This window comes from Drosophila kikkawai, chromosome X (genome assembly GCF_030179895.1).
Source record: "Drosophila kikkawai strain 14028-0561.14 chromosome X, DkikHiC1v2, whole genome shotgun sequence".
In the NCBI taxonomy this organism is placed as follows: domain Eukaryota; kingdom Metazoa; phylum Arthropoda; class Insecta; order Diptera; family Drosophilidae; genus Drosophila; species Drosophila kikkawai.
This window is the reverse complement of record NC_091733.1, coordinates 14,707,571-14,724,730: the sequence shown is the minus strand read 5'-3', so window position 1 is coordinate 14,724,730 and position 17,160 is coordinate 14,707,571. Positions and strand designations below refer to the sequence as shown.

The 17,160-nt window shown below is 40.6% G+C and overlaps 2 protein-coding genes across 2 annotated transcripts; one reads left to right on the top strand and one right to left on the bottom strand.

Annotated features, from left to right (window-relative positions):
* The first annotated feature begins 1,871 nt into the window (after nucleotides 1-1,871).
* btd (buttonhead) lies at nucleotides 1,872-5,039 on the top strand. The gene is made up of 2 exons (XM_017174596.2): nucleotides 1,872-3,203; nucleotides 3,742-5,039. The coding sequence occupies exons 1-2, from the start codon at nucleotides 2,401-2,403 to the stop codon at nucleotides 4,991-4,993; spliced, it is 2,055 nt and encodes a 684-aa protein (XP_017030085.1). The 5' UTR covers nucleotides 1,872-2,400; the 3' UTR covers nucleotides 4,994-5,039.
* Nucleotides 5,040-11,286: 6,247 nt separating this feature from the next.
* LOC108080076 (protein YIPF5-like) lies at nucleotides 11,287-12,077 on the bottom strand. Its single transcript, XM_017174660.3, has one exon. It carries the CDS (start codon nucleotides 11,993-11,995, stop codon nucleotides 11,333-11,335), a length of 663 nt encoding a protein of 220 aa, XP_017030149.1. The 5' UTR covers nucleotides 11,996-12,077; the 3' UTR covers nucleotides 11,287-11,332.
* Nucleotides 12,078-17,160: the final 5,083 nt, after the last annotated feature.

Genomic DNA, 17,160 nt, shown 5'->3' with positions numbered 1-17,160 from the left:
CGAATGAATACACAAAGAATAAAGTTTAATTTGGCATAAGAATAATGTAAAGATAACCAAGCATTTTTTATATAAATAGCGAGTACTTTAAAAGGGTGCTTTTGGAGTCGATCAGCTCTGGGAGCAAAGCTCCATTCGTTTTGGGAATCATCATTATCTTTTCACAGCAGCAGCAAATCGTAAAATTTGTGGCCCGGGCCCACGTTGCGTATGCGTAATAAAAAAGACGCCGCATAATAAAAAGGGAGCAGCGAGAGACTCAGCACAGCAATTGTGATTAATATGCAGCACACAAGCGCACATGGGCACACACAGACAGAGCCGCAAGCAGGCGGGAGTGTGAGCGAGACCAACTGCTAGAGTGAGAGAGAGCGAAAGAGAGAGAGAGATACGAGCAGGTCTCCCTCGCCCTTGTTGTCTCCTTTGTGGTGGTGTTTGGTTAACGCCCCTTTAAATACAGTTATTTCATTGGGCCGCGACCACAAATTTATTAGTTTTTATTGTTATTGTATTGATATTTGAATTATGCCCGCTCTTTCTTCTTCTTAATCTGCTTTCTTGTTTCTTTCGCTTTTTGTGTTGGGTTGTTCTTTTTTGTTGTTTTTCTTTTATCTTTTTTTTGCTGGGTGTAAAATGAAAAATTAAATGCCATTAAACAGAAATTTTAATTTAATTAAAATGATGAGCCATGCGAGCTCGCTGGCTGCTCTCTCTTTCTATTCCTACTTTCGTCGAAAATAAATTGAAGGGCATGGGAGGTGGGGGTAATGGGAATTTAAGCAGATATTCGAATAAATAATGGATGCTTATTTTTTTTTTCTTTTTGTAAAAACTAGACTGATTTATGGCTGTCAAAATCTATTGAAAAATAGATAAAGTGAAAAGAAATTAGGCGAATTGTAAGGGTTTATGGAAAAATGAAAGTAACAAATTCAATATGTGGAAATTTGCTTATTTTTGTAGGAAACTTATCTATAAAATGTGGCCAATTTTTAAAATAATTTAAAAATAGTAAATGTAAAAAATCTGTAAAATAATTTAGAGAGTTTCGAATATATTTTTCTTAGTGATTTATTAAGTTTTTAAATTATTTTCAATGTTTATTTTTGGATAAAATATTTTATTCTGAATTTTTTGGCAAAGTTTATTTTTAGGTATGAAACCCCTTTTTATAATTTTGAATTATGAAATTATCCTTTTGATCTTAATTTGATTAATTTATATACAAATTATTTATGAAATTATTATTAAATTATTTATTTATAAAAACAATTTATATTTATTTTCAGATATTTTTTTTAAAGCTTTTATTGTTGAACATGTTTGCCTTTAAGCCCAGAAACAACAACTGCAACAGGAGCAAAACACGGAGAGCAAGAACAACAACAACTACACAAACGCATGCTCACCCAATTGCTTTGACACACAAACCCACACATAGAAATTAAAACAAAACGCCCGCGGCAGCAGCAGCAGCGCGAGCAACAGCAGCAGCAACAACAACAGGAGAGAGTAGCAGTAGTTGGGCGAGAGCGAGCGAGAGAGCAAACGAGAGAGAGATGGAGGTAGAGAGAGCAGCCGAAAGGAGCCCCGGCAGGCGCGAGATGGCGTGGGCGTGCGAGCGAGACGAAGCGAGATGCCCCGGAGCTAAAAGACAAAAACAACCACCATGGCAGCGAGTGAGCGAGAGCAAACACATTAGTCAAAGAGCCGACCCGCACTCGTTACCGGCTGCCAGAGCGGGCCAGCACGAGCGTTGCGCTAGCGCTGCTGCGGCCGCTGCCCGCTGCCCTCGCCGCTGCCGTCGTCGTCAGTGATTCGGTTCGTACGTTGTTAGAGCCTCTCGCAGCGTTTCGGAATTCAGTCAAGAATCGACGATAATTACCGGTGGTTGTATCACATCACGCGCAGCAGCAGCCGCAGCAGACGAAGAAGCAGCAAGAATCAGACGCAGCAGAGGAACGAGGGCTCTGTTTTCGGAACTATATATATATATTTGTACATACATGTGCGTAACGTGACGTATCATAACGTAACGTAACGGCCAGTGCAGACACACTCACACACACGAACGCATGTGTATACGAAGTTAAGCGTTTATATTGGCGAATTTTCGGCGGCCTTTAATTTGTTTGTGTTTTTTTGCCGTGTTCTTGTCGTTGTTTCGCGTACATGCAATTACCAGGCAGCCGCAAAAGACTATAATTACAAAACTAAAGTGAAAAGCGTGCCATAATTACACGAGCGCAGTATCAATAAGTGCGAGCAATGTGCGAAAATTGCTAACAAACGCAGCAAACACACACACACACAACCGGGACACATCTACGCCGCACAGCAGCAACGCAGCAGTAGCAGCAGCAAACTCCGCAGCAACTCGCATCCCGTAGAGCTTTCATCATGATCGATGCGGCGTGCAATTACTTAAATCTAAATCCGTACGCGCACCAGCACCAGGCGCAGCAGCAAACGCAACAGCAGCAGCAGCTCACCATGCAGCAGCAACAGCAGCAGCAGCAACAGCACCTGCACATGCAGCACCATCACCATCATCACCAGCAACAGCAGCAGCAGCCGCATCACCATCTCCACTTGCAGCAGCACCACATGCAACAGCAGCAGCAAGCACTGGAGCAGACACAGCAGCCCCAGCCACATGACTTCCTCAGCGCCGCCCTGCTATCCGCCCCACCATCCCTATCCGGCAGCAGCTCCAGCAGCAGCTCCGGCAGCTCACCGCTGTACGGCTCCGGATCCGCTTCCGCGGTAGCCGCGGGCAAGGCGCCCATGAAGCTGGAGCTACCATATCCGCAGGCCTCATCCACCGGCACCGCTTCGCCCAACTCCAGCATCCAGTCGGCGCCCTCATCCGCCTCCGTTTCGCCCAGCATCTTCCCCTCGCCCGCCCAATCCTTTGCCTCCATATCCGCCAGTCCCTCGACACCCACAACGTCCGCCATGGCGGCACCAACGGGAGCGGGTACAGGTGCTGGTTCTGGAGCGGGAGCCAGTGGACCAGTGGCAACCTCATCATTATCATCATCCGCGTCGTCCTCATCCTCGGCCTCTTCGCCCTCGTCCGCTGCCTCGGCAGCAGCGGCGGCGGCAGCAGCAGCAGCGGCAGCCGCGGATCTGGGAGCAGCAGCGGTGGCCAGTGCCGCCTACGGCTGGAATACCGCCTACTCTGGTCTAGGACCGGCAAGGTAAATATCTTCGGTTTAGAACAGAGAAATATTGAAGTTGGGATTTTGAAATAGATATCTTGAAGATGATATTTTAAGAAAAAATAAGCAGAATCATTAGGGCCTTAACTTATGGCTTACAGTTTCTTTAATTATAAATTGCAAAACATAACACTCAATCTCGAGTATTAATATTACAATAGTTATACAAAGTGGTCTTTAAAAGTGATAAATTTCACCTGAGAACACCTGAGTGTATGGTTAATTGCAGTTTAATTTGATTTAAGTACAGGTTATGGTACATTTTATAGATCAATAAGCAAGAGGATCAGCATAAAGTAAAGTCTATAAGCTTTATAACCGCTTGATAACGATCTTAAGATGCACATTAAGAGTCTAAGCTACTTGTTAATGATAGGAATAAAAAATGATTATTAAAATCAAATAAACAACCTAATAATAGGTAGAAATCTTGATACCAGAAACAATTATTAAATATTAAATTTGTTTTCAAATTTTAACTAATCAATTTTTCCCCCCCATTTCCCTTTCCTTCCAGAAGCCAGTTCCCCTATGCCCAGTACGCCTCCGATTATTATGGCAATGCGGTAGGCATGTCCTCCTCCGCCGCCTGGTTCTCACACCAGGAGCGCCTGTACCAGCCATGGAGCTCTCAGAGCTATCCGGGCTTCAACTTTGACGACATTGCCTTCCAGACCCAACTGCAGCGGCGCTCTGTGCGCTGCACATGCCCCAACTGCACCAACGAGATGAGCGGTTTGCCCCCCATTGTGGGTCCTGATGAGCGGGGCCGCAAGCAGCATATCTGCCACATTCCCGGCTGCGAGCGGCTGTACGGGAAGGCTTCGCATTTGAAGACTCACCTGCGCTGGCACACGGGCGAGCGACCGTTCCTGTGCCTCACCTGCGGCAAACGCTTCTCCCGCTCCGACGAGCTGCAGCGGCATGGACGGACGCACACCAACTACCGCCCCTACGCCTGTCCCATCTGCTCCAAGAAGTTCTCCCGCAGCGATCACCTGAGCAAGCACAAGAAAACCCACTTCAAGGACAAGAAAAGCAAGAAGGCTTTGGCGGCAGAGGCCAAGGAGCAGGCGGCGGCGGCCATAAAGCAGGAAAAGAAGGAGAAAAAATCCAGCAGCGGCAAGCCGCTAGCCCCATCGCCTGTTGAGTTCAAGCAGGAGCAGCCGGAGGCAGCGCCGCTCGTGAATTACACGCCCTATGCCAATCTCTACCAGCAGGCGGCGGGCACCACGGCGAATCCACCGCCGCCGCCACCACCGCTCTTCCAGCACCAGCAGCAGCAGCAGGCCGCCCAGCAAATGGCCAGCTATGAGCCATGGAGCAGCCGTGCCATACAGCCAGCCACTACCTCAGCGAATTCCTCCGCGTCCTCCAGCGCCAGTTCACCCTCATCCTCCGCCGCAGCAGCCGCTGCCGCCGCCGCCGCCGCAGCAGCAGCAGCCGCCGTTACTCGCACCAGCTCTGGCTCTGTCTCCGGATCAGCTTCCTCGCCCGCCGCTTCCGCCACGGTGCTGGCCCAGCACCATTACGCGGCCCTGGCCATGCAGAGTGAATCACAATTGGCGGCGGAATACGGCCTGACGATGAGTGGCCTGGCCAGCGGGGCGAGTCAGGACTCTAGCTCCAGTTGCCACATGAAGTCCGAGTATGCGGCCAGTTATCCGGCGGAGTTTGGAGCGAGCACCGCCGGCTATGGCTACCCGCATCCGCATCCGCACCACCACAACGCCTGGGCAGCGGCCTATCATCCGCATGCCACCGCCTAGGATGGCGGGTCAAGACCCAGTTGTTGTTACAGTTTAAGGATATAAACAAGGCCATAAAGTCTCCCCCCGGGTGAGAGGCGGTAAAGCAAGCGTAGAACGAACCTCTAGTGTGTTTTTTTTTCTGTGTTTATTGTTGACGAAAAAAATGTATGTGAAAATCCCAAAAAAAAGAAAGCAAAAAAGAAAAGAAAGATATATACAAAAACCCTATATTAAATATTATAATAATATTAACTATAAACATAGCTCTAAGGACTTGAATTTTTTTTCCATTTTTTCTTTTTTTTTTTGAGAAACCCTAGTTAAGGAAATTTTTTTTGCATGTCTGTACATAAATAAATAGCATTATTTAAGCCATACCATATATATATAGAATGAGAGAAACCATCTAGTTGTGTACCATAATAATTGTTAATTGTCTTTAAGATAAATTATATATACAACAAAAAAGCATTAAAAACAACAACTACCAACAAGGCGACAAAAACCACAACACAAAAATCCTAACAATAAAAAAAAAGACGAACAAAATTATACCGAAAAACAAAAGCGATTCCAGTTTTATATTTCTTTCTTTTTTGTATATGGCAAGGGGTGCTTTGGTTCTCCGTTTTCAGGGTTGTTGTGATCTCCTTCAGGGGTGGTTTCCCAGGCTGTAGTATAAAATAAAAGGGATCCTTGGGTCTAGGGACTCAGGAAGCTTGCCAACTTCCGGCGAATTTGATCTGCTTTGGGTGCGCCGATCGCTTAAAGGGTTGTTTTAATGGAAACTTTTCTCTTTTAACGAATCAAAATCAAGTTCCAAAGGACTTTGGGTGTTTTTATTTTTATTTAATTTATTATTTAGGATTAAAGAGTAACAACAATAGAAATGTATTATTAGATATTTGATCAAATTCCTCATTCGGAATTCGGACTTGAGAATTTTAAGATACCTCTAATATTTTGTAGCGCTTTTATAGCCACATTATCTAGCTATCATGAATATTAAGTGGATATATCTATAGAATTATATATATAGTCTAAAAATATAGTTAATAAGATATATACATAGTTTATAAATATAGTTAACAAACAAAACCAGGCTAAAACCTATAACTGATTTGCTCCTGAAATCCCTGACTCTATTCAGTTTCAATTTAATTTAATCTCAGCTTCTTTCCATTACCCTCTTTAGCTTACTCCAAGGATCATAACTCACGATCTTGGGCATATTCAATCTGAGACAATCAATGGGGAGTCAATTTGCTCGCCCGGCAAGCCTCCTAGGCCCGATTTTTCCCCACCTTACCCCCACCGATCGATCGCATGTGGCCAACCCAGAGAGTTTTGTAATTAAACGGAAAACCTTTTTGTGTCCCCGGCAGAACGATGATGATGGCGTGAAGATTGGCAATCCGATGCAAGAGAGATAGCCCGATCGCAGATCGATTGCGACCAATATAAAATATTGATTTATGCCGGCTCTCTGCCGGCTGCCCTGCCCGGGCATCAATCAATTTTCAAGTTGAGTGAGCGCCAAGCCCCCGAAGAGAGCCCACGCCCATAGCCATGCAGGTCTCCTCCATTTTGGAGTCTCTCGCCTGTGGGGGGGGATTGTGCAAGCGGTTGACAACCTCGGCGGATTGGTAGACCCAGTCCCAGTCTCAGTCTCAGTCCCAAATCCCTGGGATGGGTGTGATGGGGCCGCCCGACAACTTCACACGCACGTTAATCATACGCCGCGTTGCCTCTAACCCTTTTCCCTTTTTTCGGGGCCCCACTAAATGGCAAACAAAATCTGATTGATTTATAACTGAAGTCTGCGGTCAAGCCGAAATAAAAAGTACAACAAGAGATACAAAATAAAATCTTGCAGCCGTTAATGATGATAAATGATGATGTTATGATTTGTTAATTTTTCTTCGCCGTCTCCGAGTCTCTCCTTTATTGCGTAGAGGAGTTAACCCGAACATAAGGTATTCGAAGTCGTATTCGTATTCGTCGTCGTCTCCTCTTCTGTTTTTGGTCAGTTTAATGGCCCAAAGACTTGTTCGGGGCGAAAGTGTAATTTTAAGTATGGGTTACACACGCAGCATGGTAAGTTGGTAATATTAGATGATGTGGTCGGGGGGCCTTTTCAATGATTTTGTTTATAAATTTCCCAGCTAGATATTAACACCCAGCAAGGTGAGTTTTAGAAATATATATTTAAAATTAATTCAATTGTGATCAATGTTTGAGGAGCGAAAAATATGAAGGAGTTATTAAAATATTATGAAGAAATATACAAATATTAAGATATTTAGGTTAAAATTATTTTTATTAAATATAAAATATTATTAAAAATAAATACATTTTTATAAGGAAATATAAAAAAAATAAATAAACTTATTTAAAGAAATATAAAAATATTAAGAAATTTAAAGTATTTTTATTCTTCATAAGTATTAACAGCCGAGTTGATCTAGTCTTCGATAATATGGATTATTTACATATTTTATTATTTAGAAATCAATTCTTTAGATATTTATAAAAAAATACTGAAAATATATTAGTGATTTCTTGAACGAAAACATTTTGTAACATTAAAATAAAGATTTATAAATAGATTTTCGTTTTATAGTTCTTCTAAATACCAATTTTCTCATTAACAAAATCAATACTTGGAGAAATTTCCCCTTTTTCCATCGCCTTAATTGGATTTATAGCTCCATCTAGAAACTACTGGATGAAAGTGATTGGAAACCTGTCAGAAAACACAAATTAAACAAATTATGTAATCACATCTCTGAGGAATATTATGAAGTCACAACGCGGACACAAGTGGCCACTTAAGACAGCGGCACTGACATAAGATCAGCGGCTGCCAAGTTCCCAGAATTTGTGGCCAAACGACACCACAGAGAGAGTTCTGTAAGGCCACTCCGGGTTACGCAACCCCAAAAACCCAAAACCAGAGTCCATGCTGCGATACAAGTGGAACATAACCCAAAGTGTTGTCACACATACTCGACTTTTGGACAAGACCTGGACTTCTGGGCACGCTCCAGATACTACAGATACTGCAGGGACTACAGATACTCCCAAGGAGTGCGAGGTAACCGGAGATCGCTCTAATTTTGATCGGGGGCCCATAACATAAATAATCGGGGATGCTGCTGCTGCTGCACTTGACCCGCTGTTTCGCTTTTTTTTTCGAGGGGTTTCCACGGAATCGATGTTTTGATGTTCGGCGCCCAAGGATCTGCGATCCTTGTACACGAGAGGACAGCAAATTGAGTTGAGATTATCTCGCTGCCTGCGCTAAGCGAGCGTGTCTAAAAAAGAAAAGGTCCTGACATGACTTAACTAGAAAATGTTTTTGGTTTTCACTTTTCCGCAGTCCTCTTTTTTTTGGGGAGGCGGCGGCAGTAGTCGTGGCGACATCGGTCATCGGTGATTATAAATTTTGTTAAGACCTGCGGTCGATCGAGAGAGAGAGAGTCCTTTGTCTTTTGAACCGATCGATGGTTGCGGCATATGGCCCAAGGACCTACGAGCAAGGACCTCTGTTTTTCGAGGCTATGCGGGTGCTGGTTCAAAAGATGACATGTGCTTAAAGGATAATCGCCACAGAATCGCAATCTTGGGATGAATAGCACACAGATGGATTGCCATTTGACTTTGCCAAGATATTCTGATTACGAGACAGGATAATGACTTTGTTTTAGTAGAGTTTTCCTCTGAGTGACTTTATTTAACTATAATTAACAGCAGAAAGAAATTCAGGTCCTTAGGGACCTCTTTGCTTTGGCCACATTTGAATATCAAATAATTATCCCCCCATGAATATCGATGAGGAGTCCTGCGGCACGTGACCCAATCAATGCCGGGCACATCAAACCGTGACAATCGTTAAGGATATATGAAGGATTGAAGGTAGGACATCACAGGTTAGAGGGGAATTCGATTCGATGCGACCACTAAAGTGGCCCAAAAAGGATACCAAGGACAACGAACAACTCAATCGACAACGACGGCATCTGCGGCATACAAATTAAAATATTTATGTGTGCATTAGGAGTGGGCCGGATTGTGGCAGGAGCCAATGGGAAAAAGTGCGACATATGTGCAGTCAATAAATTTTCCACTTTTCATGCTGACAGCACAAAAAAAAAAAAAAAAAAATAGGAAAGAGGGAAAACACAACAGCTACAGGGGTTGGGGGAAAATGGTGTAAGGCGCTCGAGGACCGCTAATGGCTCCACAATGACCAGGCGCCTTTAATTCGAAACTCACACAAGGGTAACAACAACAAAGAGACCAAGAACCAAGAACCAAGAACCAAGAACCAAGGACCAAGGACCTAGGGGGAGCAAAGGAAAAGGACTCGAGTAAATTGCTCCTTTTCTGCTGCATTTAATTTGATTTTATTGTTCGCGCTTCGCTTATTTGTTTGTGTCAAACGAATGTTTCTTTCGATTTGCTGCGGTTTATCGAATATATGGGTTACGCCCACGCCCACCCCACTCCACCCAACGCCCACACACACACACACACACACACTCAACGCGTGTGTGTTTTGTTTTCCGTTTCCTGGCACAACAAACCACACAACACAACATCAAAAAAGAGTGGAAAAATCTATTAAAATGCATTTAAATGTCTGCCCTCTAATGCCACGCCCTATTTTGGTATATTTCCTGTATGCATTGTGACCACAAAAAAAGCGTTGCGAATTGATCAAGTTTTTCCTTTTTCCTTTTCCCTTTTTCTGCTCCTTAACACAAAATTCTCCCCTTTGGAGGGAATAAATCGATTAGCTGCGCCTGCTTTTCGGTGTGATTTCCGCTTTTACAGGGTATTAGGCGGGGATAGTAGCCCAGAGGGGGAAATGTGGGTGTAGGTTATAGTTTATTAACAATGTAAGAGTTTGTATAGAATTATTTATGTTTAGGGAACTAGGGAAATTAAAACTTCAATATAATAAATACATTTATTCAAAAGTATCTTTAAGATAGATATTTATAAAACTCTAAGATACAGTATATAATAAACGAAATTATTGAAATCTAGGACCTTATGTCTGTCGCTGACGTGTGGGGGCAACAACAATAACTTTTGTCCCTTTCCCACTCCCATTCCAGGAGGCAGGATTCCCCTCTCTCCTACACCACAACGGCGCTCGGTTGACATGTGTCGGACAGTTCCAGGCTCCCCCCTGGCTACCCCCCTTCAACCAAGTTGAGTGAGTGTTTTTGCAATTATTATAAATCAAGAACTTGATTTATGCCATGTAACAAACTTCAGCAACGACTGCGAACTATTCGAGATTATTTACGACCGCAAAACACTTACAAAGTGTGTGTGTGGCCCCATGAAGTCCGGTTGGGTTGTGGGTTCGGGTTCGGTTCTGGGCCTGTCATGAGGTTTACCTCACAGTCTCTCCTCCAACCAAAACTAACAACAATGTGTGAAAAAAATAAAAACACAAAAATAAAAAGAAAAATGCCGATGCTGGGAACAATGGACTTGTAGTGGGCAATTTCTATTATTTATAGCGAACACTAAACAAAACTGAAGCCTTTAAATAAATATAGAAATTCGCTCATCCATAATTTGTTTGCTTTATTGTGTGTAATAAGCTTGTACAAATTAAAGGTAAATAATTTACAACTTTAAGGAAATTCACTTAAATGATATATGTATTTTTTAGAGGGAATTTTACAACTTATTGGAGCTCAAGCTTATGGGATAAGCTAGAATATAAGAAAATGAGTTTAAATTTATAAAATATATTTTAATATTTATTAATAATTAAAGAGAAACCGCTAAAAAAACTAACTAACCATAAATGGAGGTATAAAATAATCTCCTTAGGTTACCCAGCAGACAAAAACTTTGTTTATGACATTGAAAACAATAGTTTTGCGGATTTCAAGCAGACAAAACGTACGATTCAGGTTCATAAACGATAATAAAGTTAATCACCTGTCATGGCTTTTGTGGCAGAAAATGCAATGATCCGAATAAGATTTCAATAGCGAACCTTTTACGACATTATTATCAAGTATAATCCTGAGAATTCGCAATACTTGTCCGCTATTCGTCTGTTTGCGCGTCCGTTTTTGAACATTTAGCGAAAGTAATGCGGAAAGTCCGATTATTTGTCCGTATTTAATACTTTTAGCGGACGTATAGAAATATCTCAAATGGTATTGATTGTTAGTCAAGCTCAAGCTTAGCATATATGAGGCTAAGCAAGGAAACAAATATTAAATATTGTATATACATAATACTATTATTTAAAATGAACTAAGAAAAAACCACTGAAAACAACAAACAATTAACAACTAATGTATGGCTAGGATAACATCCTTAGTAAAGGGTAATCAATGCAAATCCTCCATAGAGCATGGCACACAGATACGCAATTGGCCATTGTTGATTATCCATATCAAAAGCGGTGGCCAACAGTTTCGAGGCTGATATGGAGCACCAGAGCACGGCAAAGATGGTCAAAATTATACCAAATGTACCCTCAATGGTGATGAAAATATTAATAAACGATAGCAACACCATGGGCAGCAGACAGTAGCCTAGCATGGAGGCCACCATCATGACAGTCATCTGGATCCTGTTGGCCATCAGTGACAGCAGGCAATTGAAGAATATGCAACCCATAATGCCGATGCCATAGATGGCCGAGAAGGTCACCTTGCCGGCCAGTAGCAGGAAGATGCCAAGTGTGAGGCAAAAGACCAACGGTCCCGCCATGTCCGTGTCCTCCAGTATATCCTGATCCGTGATGTCACTCAAGAGATTGAGCACGACCAGTGTCTTTTGGTAAATATGATGCGGTTTGATGCCCAGTTCCTCCAAAAGTGGTGGCTCCTTATCGATATCGTTGTCGGTTTCGGTTCCGGTCAAGTCCTTGTATGCCGTGGACTGGGCCAAAGGCTTGGAAAAGGTTGTCTCATAGCTGTAATCGTTGATATCTTCATCCGACGAGGATTCATTGGGTAGACCGTATCTAGCCATATTTAATGTAATTTACGTAAAATTCAGATAAAAATTCAGTTGAAATGTTTTACAGAATTTAACAAAACAATGCTATGTTTGACTTTACTTTTCTTTTTAAATTTTTGACACAAAAATTAATGAAGGTGCGGTTTTAAGTAAAAAATAGAATCATAAATTTTATTTATACTCAAAAATAATTTGTAATAATAATTAATTAAGTAATTAATTAACAGGTCGACAAAATTTGAAAAAATCGCAGAACGAAGAGCAGGAAGTATGCTTTATCGAAGGTTTTCTGATGCTTCGATAATTTTCGATATTTTTTAATTCCTAAAATATCGATATATCAAAGCTTAGCATTGTAGATAATTTCAATATTTTATATATTTATTTAAAAATTTTTTTCCTTAATTTATATTCATTTATGGCTTGTTTTTGAACTGCCTGAAAAATGTAAATGGAGATTTCCACCCCGACATATGTATCTGCCTCTTGAGGCACTTGTGTGTGCTTTTTTTTATGTCGCTGCCACTCGAAATCGACACTCGAACAACACGGCAACAACGACCACAAAAAGCTGACAGAGTAAACAACGAAAATTTGCATAGATATTTTTTGTTCTGCTCTTTTTTTATGGAGAAACATGGCCAGCGGAAGCGGAAATGGAATGGAAATGGAAATGGATGCGGCACGGTCAGTAAGCTGAGCTCTCTGGAGTCGGGAATCTGGGGAATCTGGAATCAGGAACAAGGAATCCGGTGTCCGGAATCAGAAATCAGAATCACAGAATTCCAAAATCCGGAGGACAATGGGCAACGCTCTCTCTCTCTCATAAATCACGGGCGGATGGCAAACATACCCGTTGGAGGAGCAGCGTGTTTGCATTTTTTATGAACTTGTCGAACAGCGAACACAATCATGTACTCGATATACATAAAAAATGCATAAAAAAAGAATGAAGCGAATCGCAGCGCCAAACAATTGGCGAACACAATGGGGGGAAATCGGATAAGAGGACTGGACCGGCATTGAGCTGCGCCGCTTCGTTAGGCCCGCTCCGAGTTTTTCCACTTTCTGATCACATTTGCCGCAATTTTTCCACTAATTTTTGGAAAGAGGGGAGTTCGACAAGGCCATATATTATCAAGTGCTAATAAAACTTTAGGCTATTAATAAACAATGATTTTATGCGCAAAGTTTGGATAACTTTTACTAACTACAAACGTGTTCACACAGTTAATATATTTTTTATGCTTATTTGAGCTAGAAATAAATCGGAAAAATTCTACAAATAAATCGATAAAAATCGATTTAAATCGAATTATATATTTATATTCATAAGAGATTTGTAATTTTATTGGTCTACAAATTTTATCTATCGATATTTGTATTCAAATAATAACTATATATTATCCTTTTGTTGCTTTTCATCTTTTAAATGGCATCAGGAATATAAAATTATAAAATAAAATTACATTGACTTTTGCCAAATTTGAAAAATTGTCAAATTCTTAAAAGAGCACAAATTATAATTAAATATAATATCAAAATAGTTAAACTTGCACTTAACTTTTCCTTAGTTTAAATACGCGTATAACTTTTTCGATCAAATCGATTCTATAAACCGATTAATCGATTATAGAATCGATTTTATTTCTTGCTTTAGTGCTTATAATTCTACCTTAGAAGGGCATACAAAGTTCGCTCAAGGGTCCTTTATTATGTCCTCCCCCCGCTCTTTGAACAGGACGTTTCATGTGTCAAGCTAGGGCTTCCTGTATGGCGACACCTCCCCCGCCTATCGATTTTATTTCTCGATTTTAGCATTTCGGCGGATCGCATTTATCATCAGCTTGCCTGGAGAGAGCGGAAAAATTAAATGCAACACAAAACAACATACATTTTCCTGAATATGAGAGACTTGTGCGGCAGCGGATATCCTTGACACATCCTGTCGCGCTGTCTCGCTGTCTTGCTGTCTTGTTGCTGTCCTTGTGCGCAATTGCCGCATTAGATACATTTTTGGCACCAGATGCAGTTAAAGATACAGATACGGATGCACTGATGCGATCGAATCGGATCGTTTTTGGCATTGATTAGCCAGAGCTATCGAATTTCTTGCCACCTGACGGGAAGTGTGTGCTCTGGGTTCTCAGGTAAGACCCCAAAGGATGTATATATGAGGTATTTCTTATATTTCACATCAATTGTCAAGCCAAGGGCCACGTCTCCCCTCGCTGTCCCCGGCCAGCTGCCCTGAGAGATTCAACCGCATTTCATATGCTTGGCCATTTTATGCTTTATGTGCCCTGTTAACTGTAGTCTATAATTATCGGGGCAGCAGGAGCAGCAGCAGCAGCAAATGTAGAAAAAGAAAATATCAAGTTGAAATATTTCTGGCCCTCGGGCTGATTACTTGGCCGGCCGGCGTGTAATGGCAACTGATTTATCGTATTTGAAATATTTTTAGCATTGCTCTTCTGCTGCCAGAGCCGGCATTAGTCAGAGCCGGGAATTATAGCCAGAGAAAAAGATTCTGAAGCAAACAGAACATCATGTCCAGGGCAGATATGGGGAAGAGGGTAGGCTTTTTTCGGACACTGAATGGTGGAAATTAATTAATTTATTTAAAATTTTGTCTATACATCATATTATTATTATTAGAAATGAATTGTATATTATATATAATTTTAAAAGAAAATATAAGGAAAAATTTCCTTAAAAATATATTCAGTTCTTCTATGAAAATTTACAAAAATTTTAAATTATTATTTTAATTAAATGAGAAAACCAATAAGTGTTGGTTAATGTTCTTAAAAGCCACAAACCTAACCCATAGAGACTTCAGAAACCTGATAATACCTTTTTTGTTATCCTGTCAGAAATCAATTGCAGTTCAGCTACCTCTCAGCCCACCCACACCTGCCATAAAATGTCCTGACTGACTCAGCAAAAGACTGAGCAGACTCTATCACGTCCTGGCTACTCCTGACGACTCCTTGCGACTTTGGCTGCCTTTAATCAAGCCGCAGAAGACAAAGTAATTTCAATTTTCGAATTATTTCCAGCAAAGCCGAAGCCCTATGCTAATTCAAGGGAAAATTTCGGGCTGTGTGCAAAGTCGCACAGGACACACACAGGACACACAGCGAAGCGCGTGTATTTAAATTAGGCGCACATAATAAAGCCAATGAGTGATTTAGTTGAATTGCCAGCAATTGAATAAATTTTCCAAATGCCTGCGTTTTCGCATTAGCATTAGAGAGATAGAGAGAGAGAGAACAAGAGCGAGTCCTGGGGCCACCAGTGAATCCTTGCGCTCACGCACATCCTGGAACACAAAACGCAAAATCAGTCGAACGTCTGTCGGTCTGCCCCCCCTCCTGTTCCTGTCGTCGCCGCATTCAAATGAATGGACGCCGCCGTCGTCGTCGTCGCCCGGCAATTTGGCGAACCCTTTTCGAGTCCTGTGATGGGGTTATTTGAGTTTGCCAACTCAACTCTTTGAAGTCCCGCCTCGCCTTCCCCCTCGTTGGGCTTTTTTAATCCTGCCACCGCACACAAAATGACTGTTTGTTGCGTTTCATGCGTTGACACCCATTTTTCAGCTCGCTTCACATCCTTCGAAAGGCTGGCAAAAGGGACCTCCATCGTATGCCATCGCATATAAATAGGTCTTTGGCGTCTCATGCATAGATGATGGTGTTGGCACAAGGACTCCAGGAATCAATAGTTTTTCCAAGTTATACTTTAAACTTTATTATTGTCTCTTGAAATACAAAACTAGAGCAAAGTTGGAAGAGTTAAAGGTATGAGAAAATATATGTTAAATAATGTTCAATTTCTGCCTTTTTTGATATATATTTTTTATAATTTTCTTTACGAAATTAAATACATTTAATAAGTTAAGCAATTGCTGTGTTTATTTATATTTTCCTACAGAATATTACTGACTTTACTTTTGAAAAAAAATTGTACTACCATATTGAATAAATAAATGATTTTTTTTAGATATTTTTATCAATATTTTGTTGACTTTTCAATAAGTTTAAAAATTAAAACACCTGAATTTCCCAAAGTTTATGTAGCAAAAGACTTATTTTTAACGGTTTCAGCATTTTATTTTTTATTAAGCCATTTATATTTATTTATTCATATTTTTTTTTATTTATATATTTTTTTTTATTTATTTTATTTTCAAATAATATTTTTTTTTTAAATTTTTAATTGAATTTGATTTTTTTTTTAATTAAAATCTATTGTCTGTCCTGACTTAAACTCTAATTTATTCTTAAAACGCATTTTTTGGCTTTCAATTTGACATTAAAATGTAAAACTAACTTAAGGATATATATAAAAAAGTATTAAACAATAAACAATATTTAACCATATAGAACAAGTAAATATTACCTTACCGAAAAGTTTTTTTCTATTATTATTTTACAGCATTTTCAATAATTCCAGACTTTGCTTAACTAAAAAAGGGTATCATTGATTTGGCCGCTTTTAATATCGAATGAAAGCGAAAGCCAAAGCCAAAAAATGACTGCCTTCCAGACATTCTTCTCCGCCGACACGGCTCCATCCCCCCGAAGCCATCCCCCTTCTCTCCTTCTCCGTCTCCCTGGGCCAAGTGCGTAAGTAGGCAGTTCATCTAAAAAAGGGTTGCTCATTCACCCAACGCTGTGTGGATTTTTTTCTTCTTTCTACTGATTTGCGGTGAACATTTGCCGAAAAAAATACAAACCAAAATTCTCAAGACGAAGTTTTAATACCCTTTCTTCTAGTACTAGGTACTGGTATTGCTTTAAAATAGCTTTAAAAAAATTGAAATAATCAGGTTTTCCAGGGGAAGCAACGAAAAACTAAATAATGCTACATTTTGAACAAAAAGATAGTTTTTAAGAAAAGATATTAAGTCTAAAGAGCCAAAGGTAATATAACTATATGTAAATAGTTATATATTTCGAATTATTTTTATATATAAATCTGTAAAATCTGTTCTAAAAAATCATAAACCAAAGATAAAGCCAACACAAACCTTAAACATAAACATATTTATCAATTGTTAAAACCTTTTTACCAATAGCAGTATACCCTTTCTTTTACAGGGCCACCAGAGGAGAGGTGAGGGAACGTCCCTGAAAAGTGGGTGTTTTATTGAAAGTGGCGCGCATGAGTGC

Coding starts and splice junctions, on each gene's coding strand:
- btd (XM_017174596.2), top strand. CDS start 2,401: ATGATCGATGCGGCGTGCAATTACTTAAATCTAAATCCGTACGCGCAC. Junction 3,204..3,741: donor TCTGGTCTAGGACCGGCAAG/GTAAATATCTTC, acceptor CTTTCCTTCCAG/AAGCCAGTTCCCCTATGCCC.
- LOC108080076 (XM_017174660.3), bottom strand. CDS start 11,995: ATGGCTAGATACGGTCTACCCAATGAATCCTCGTCGGATGAAGATATC.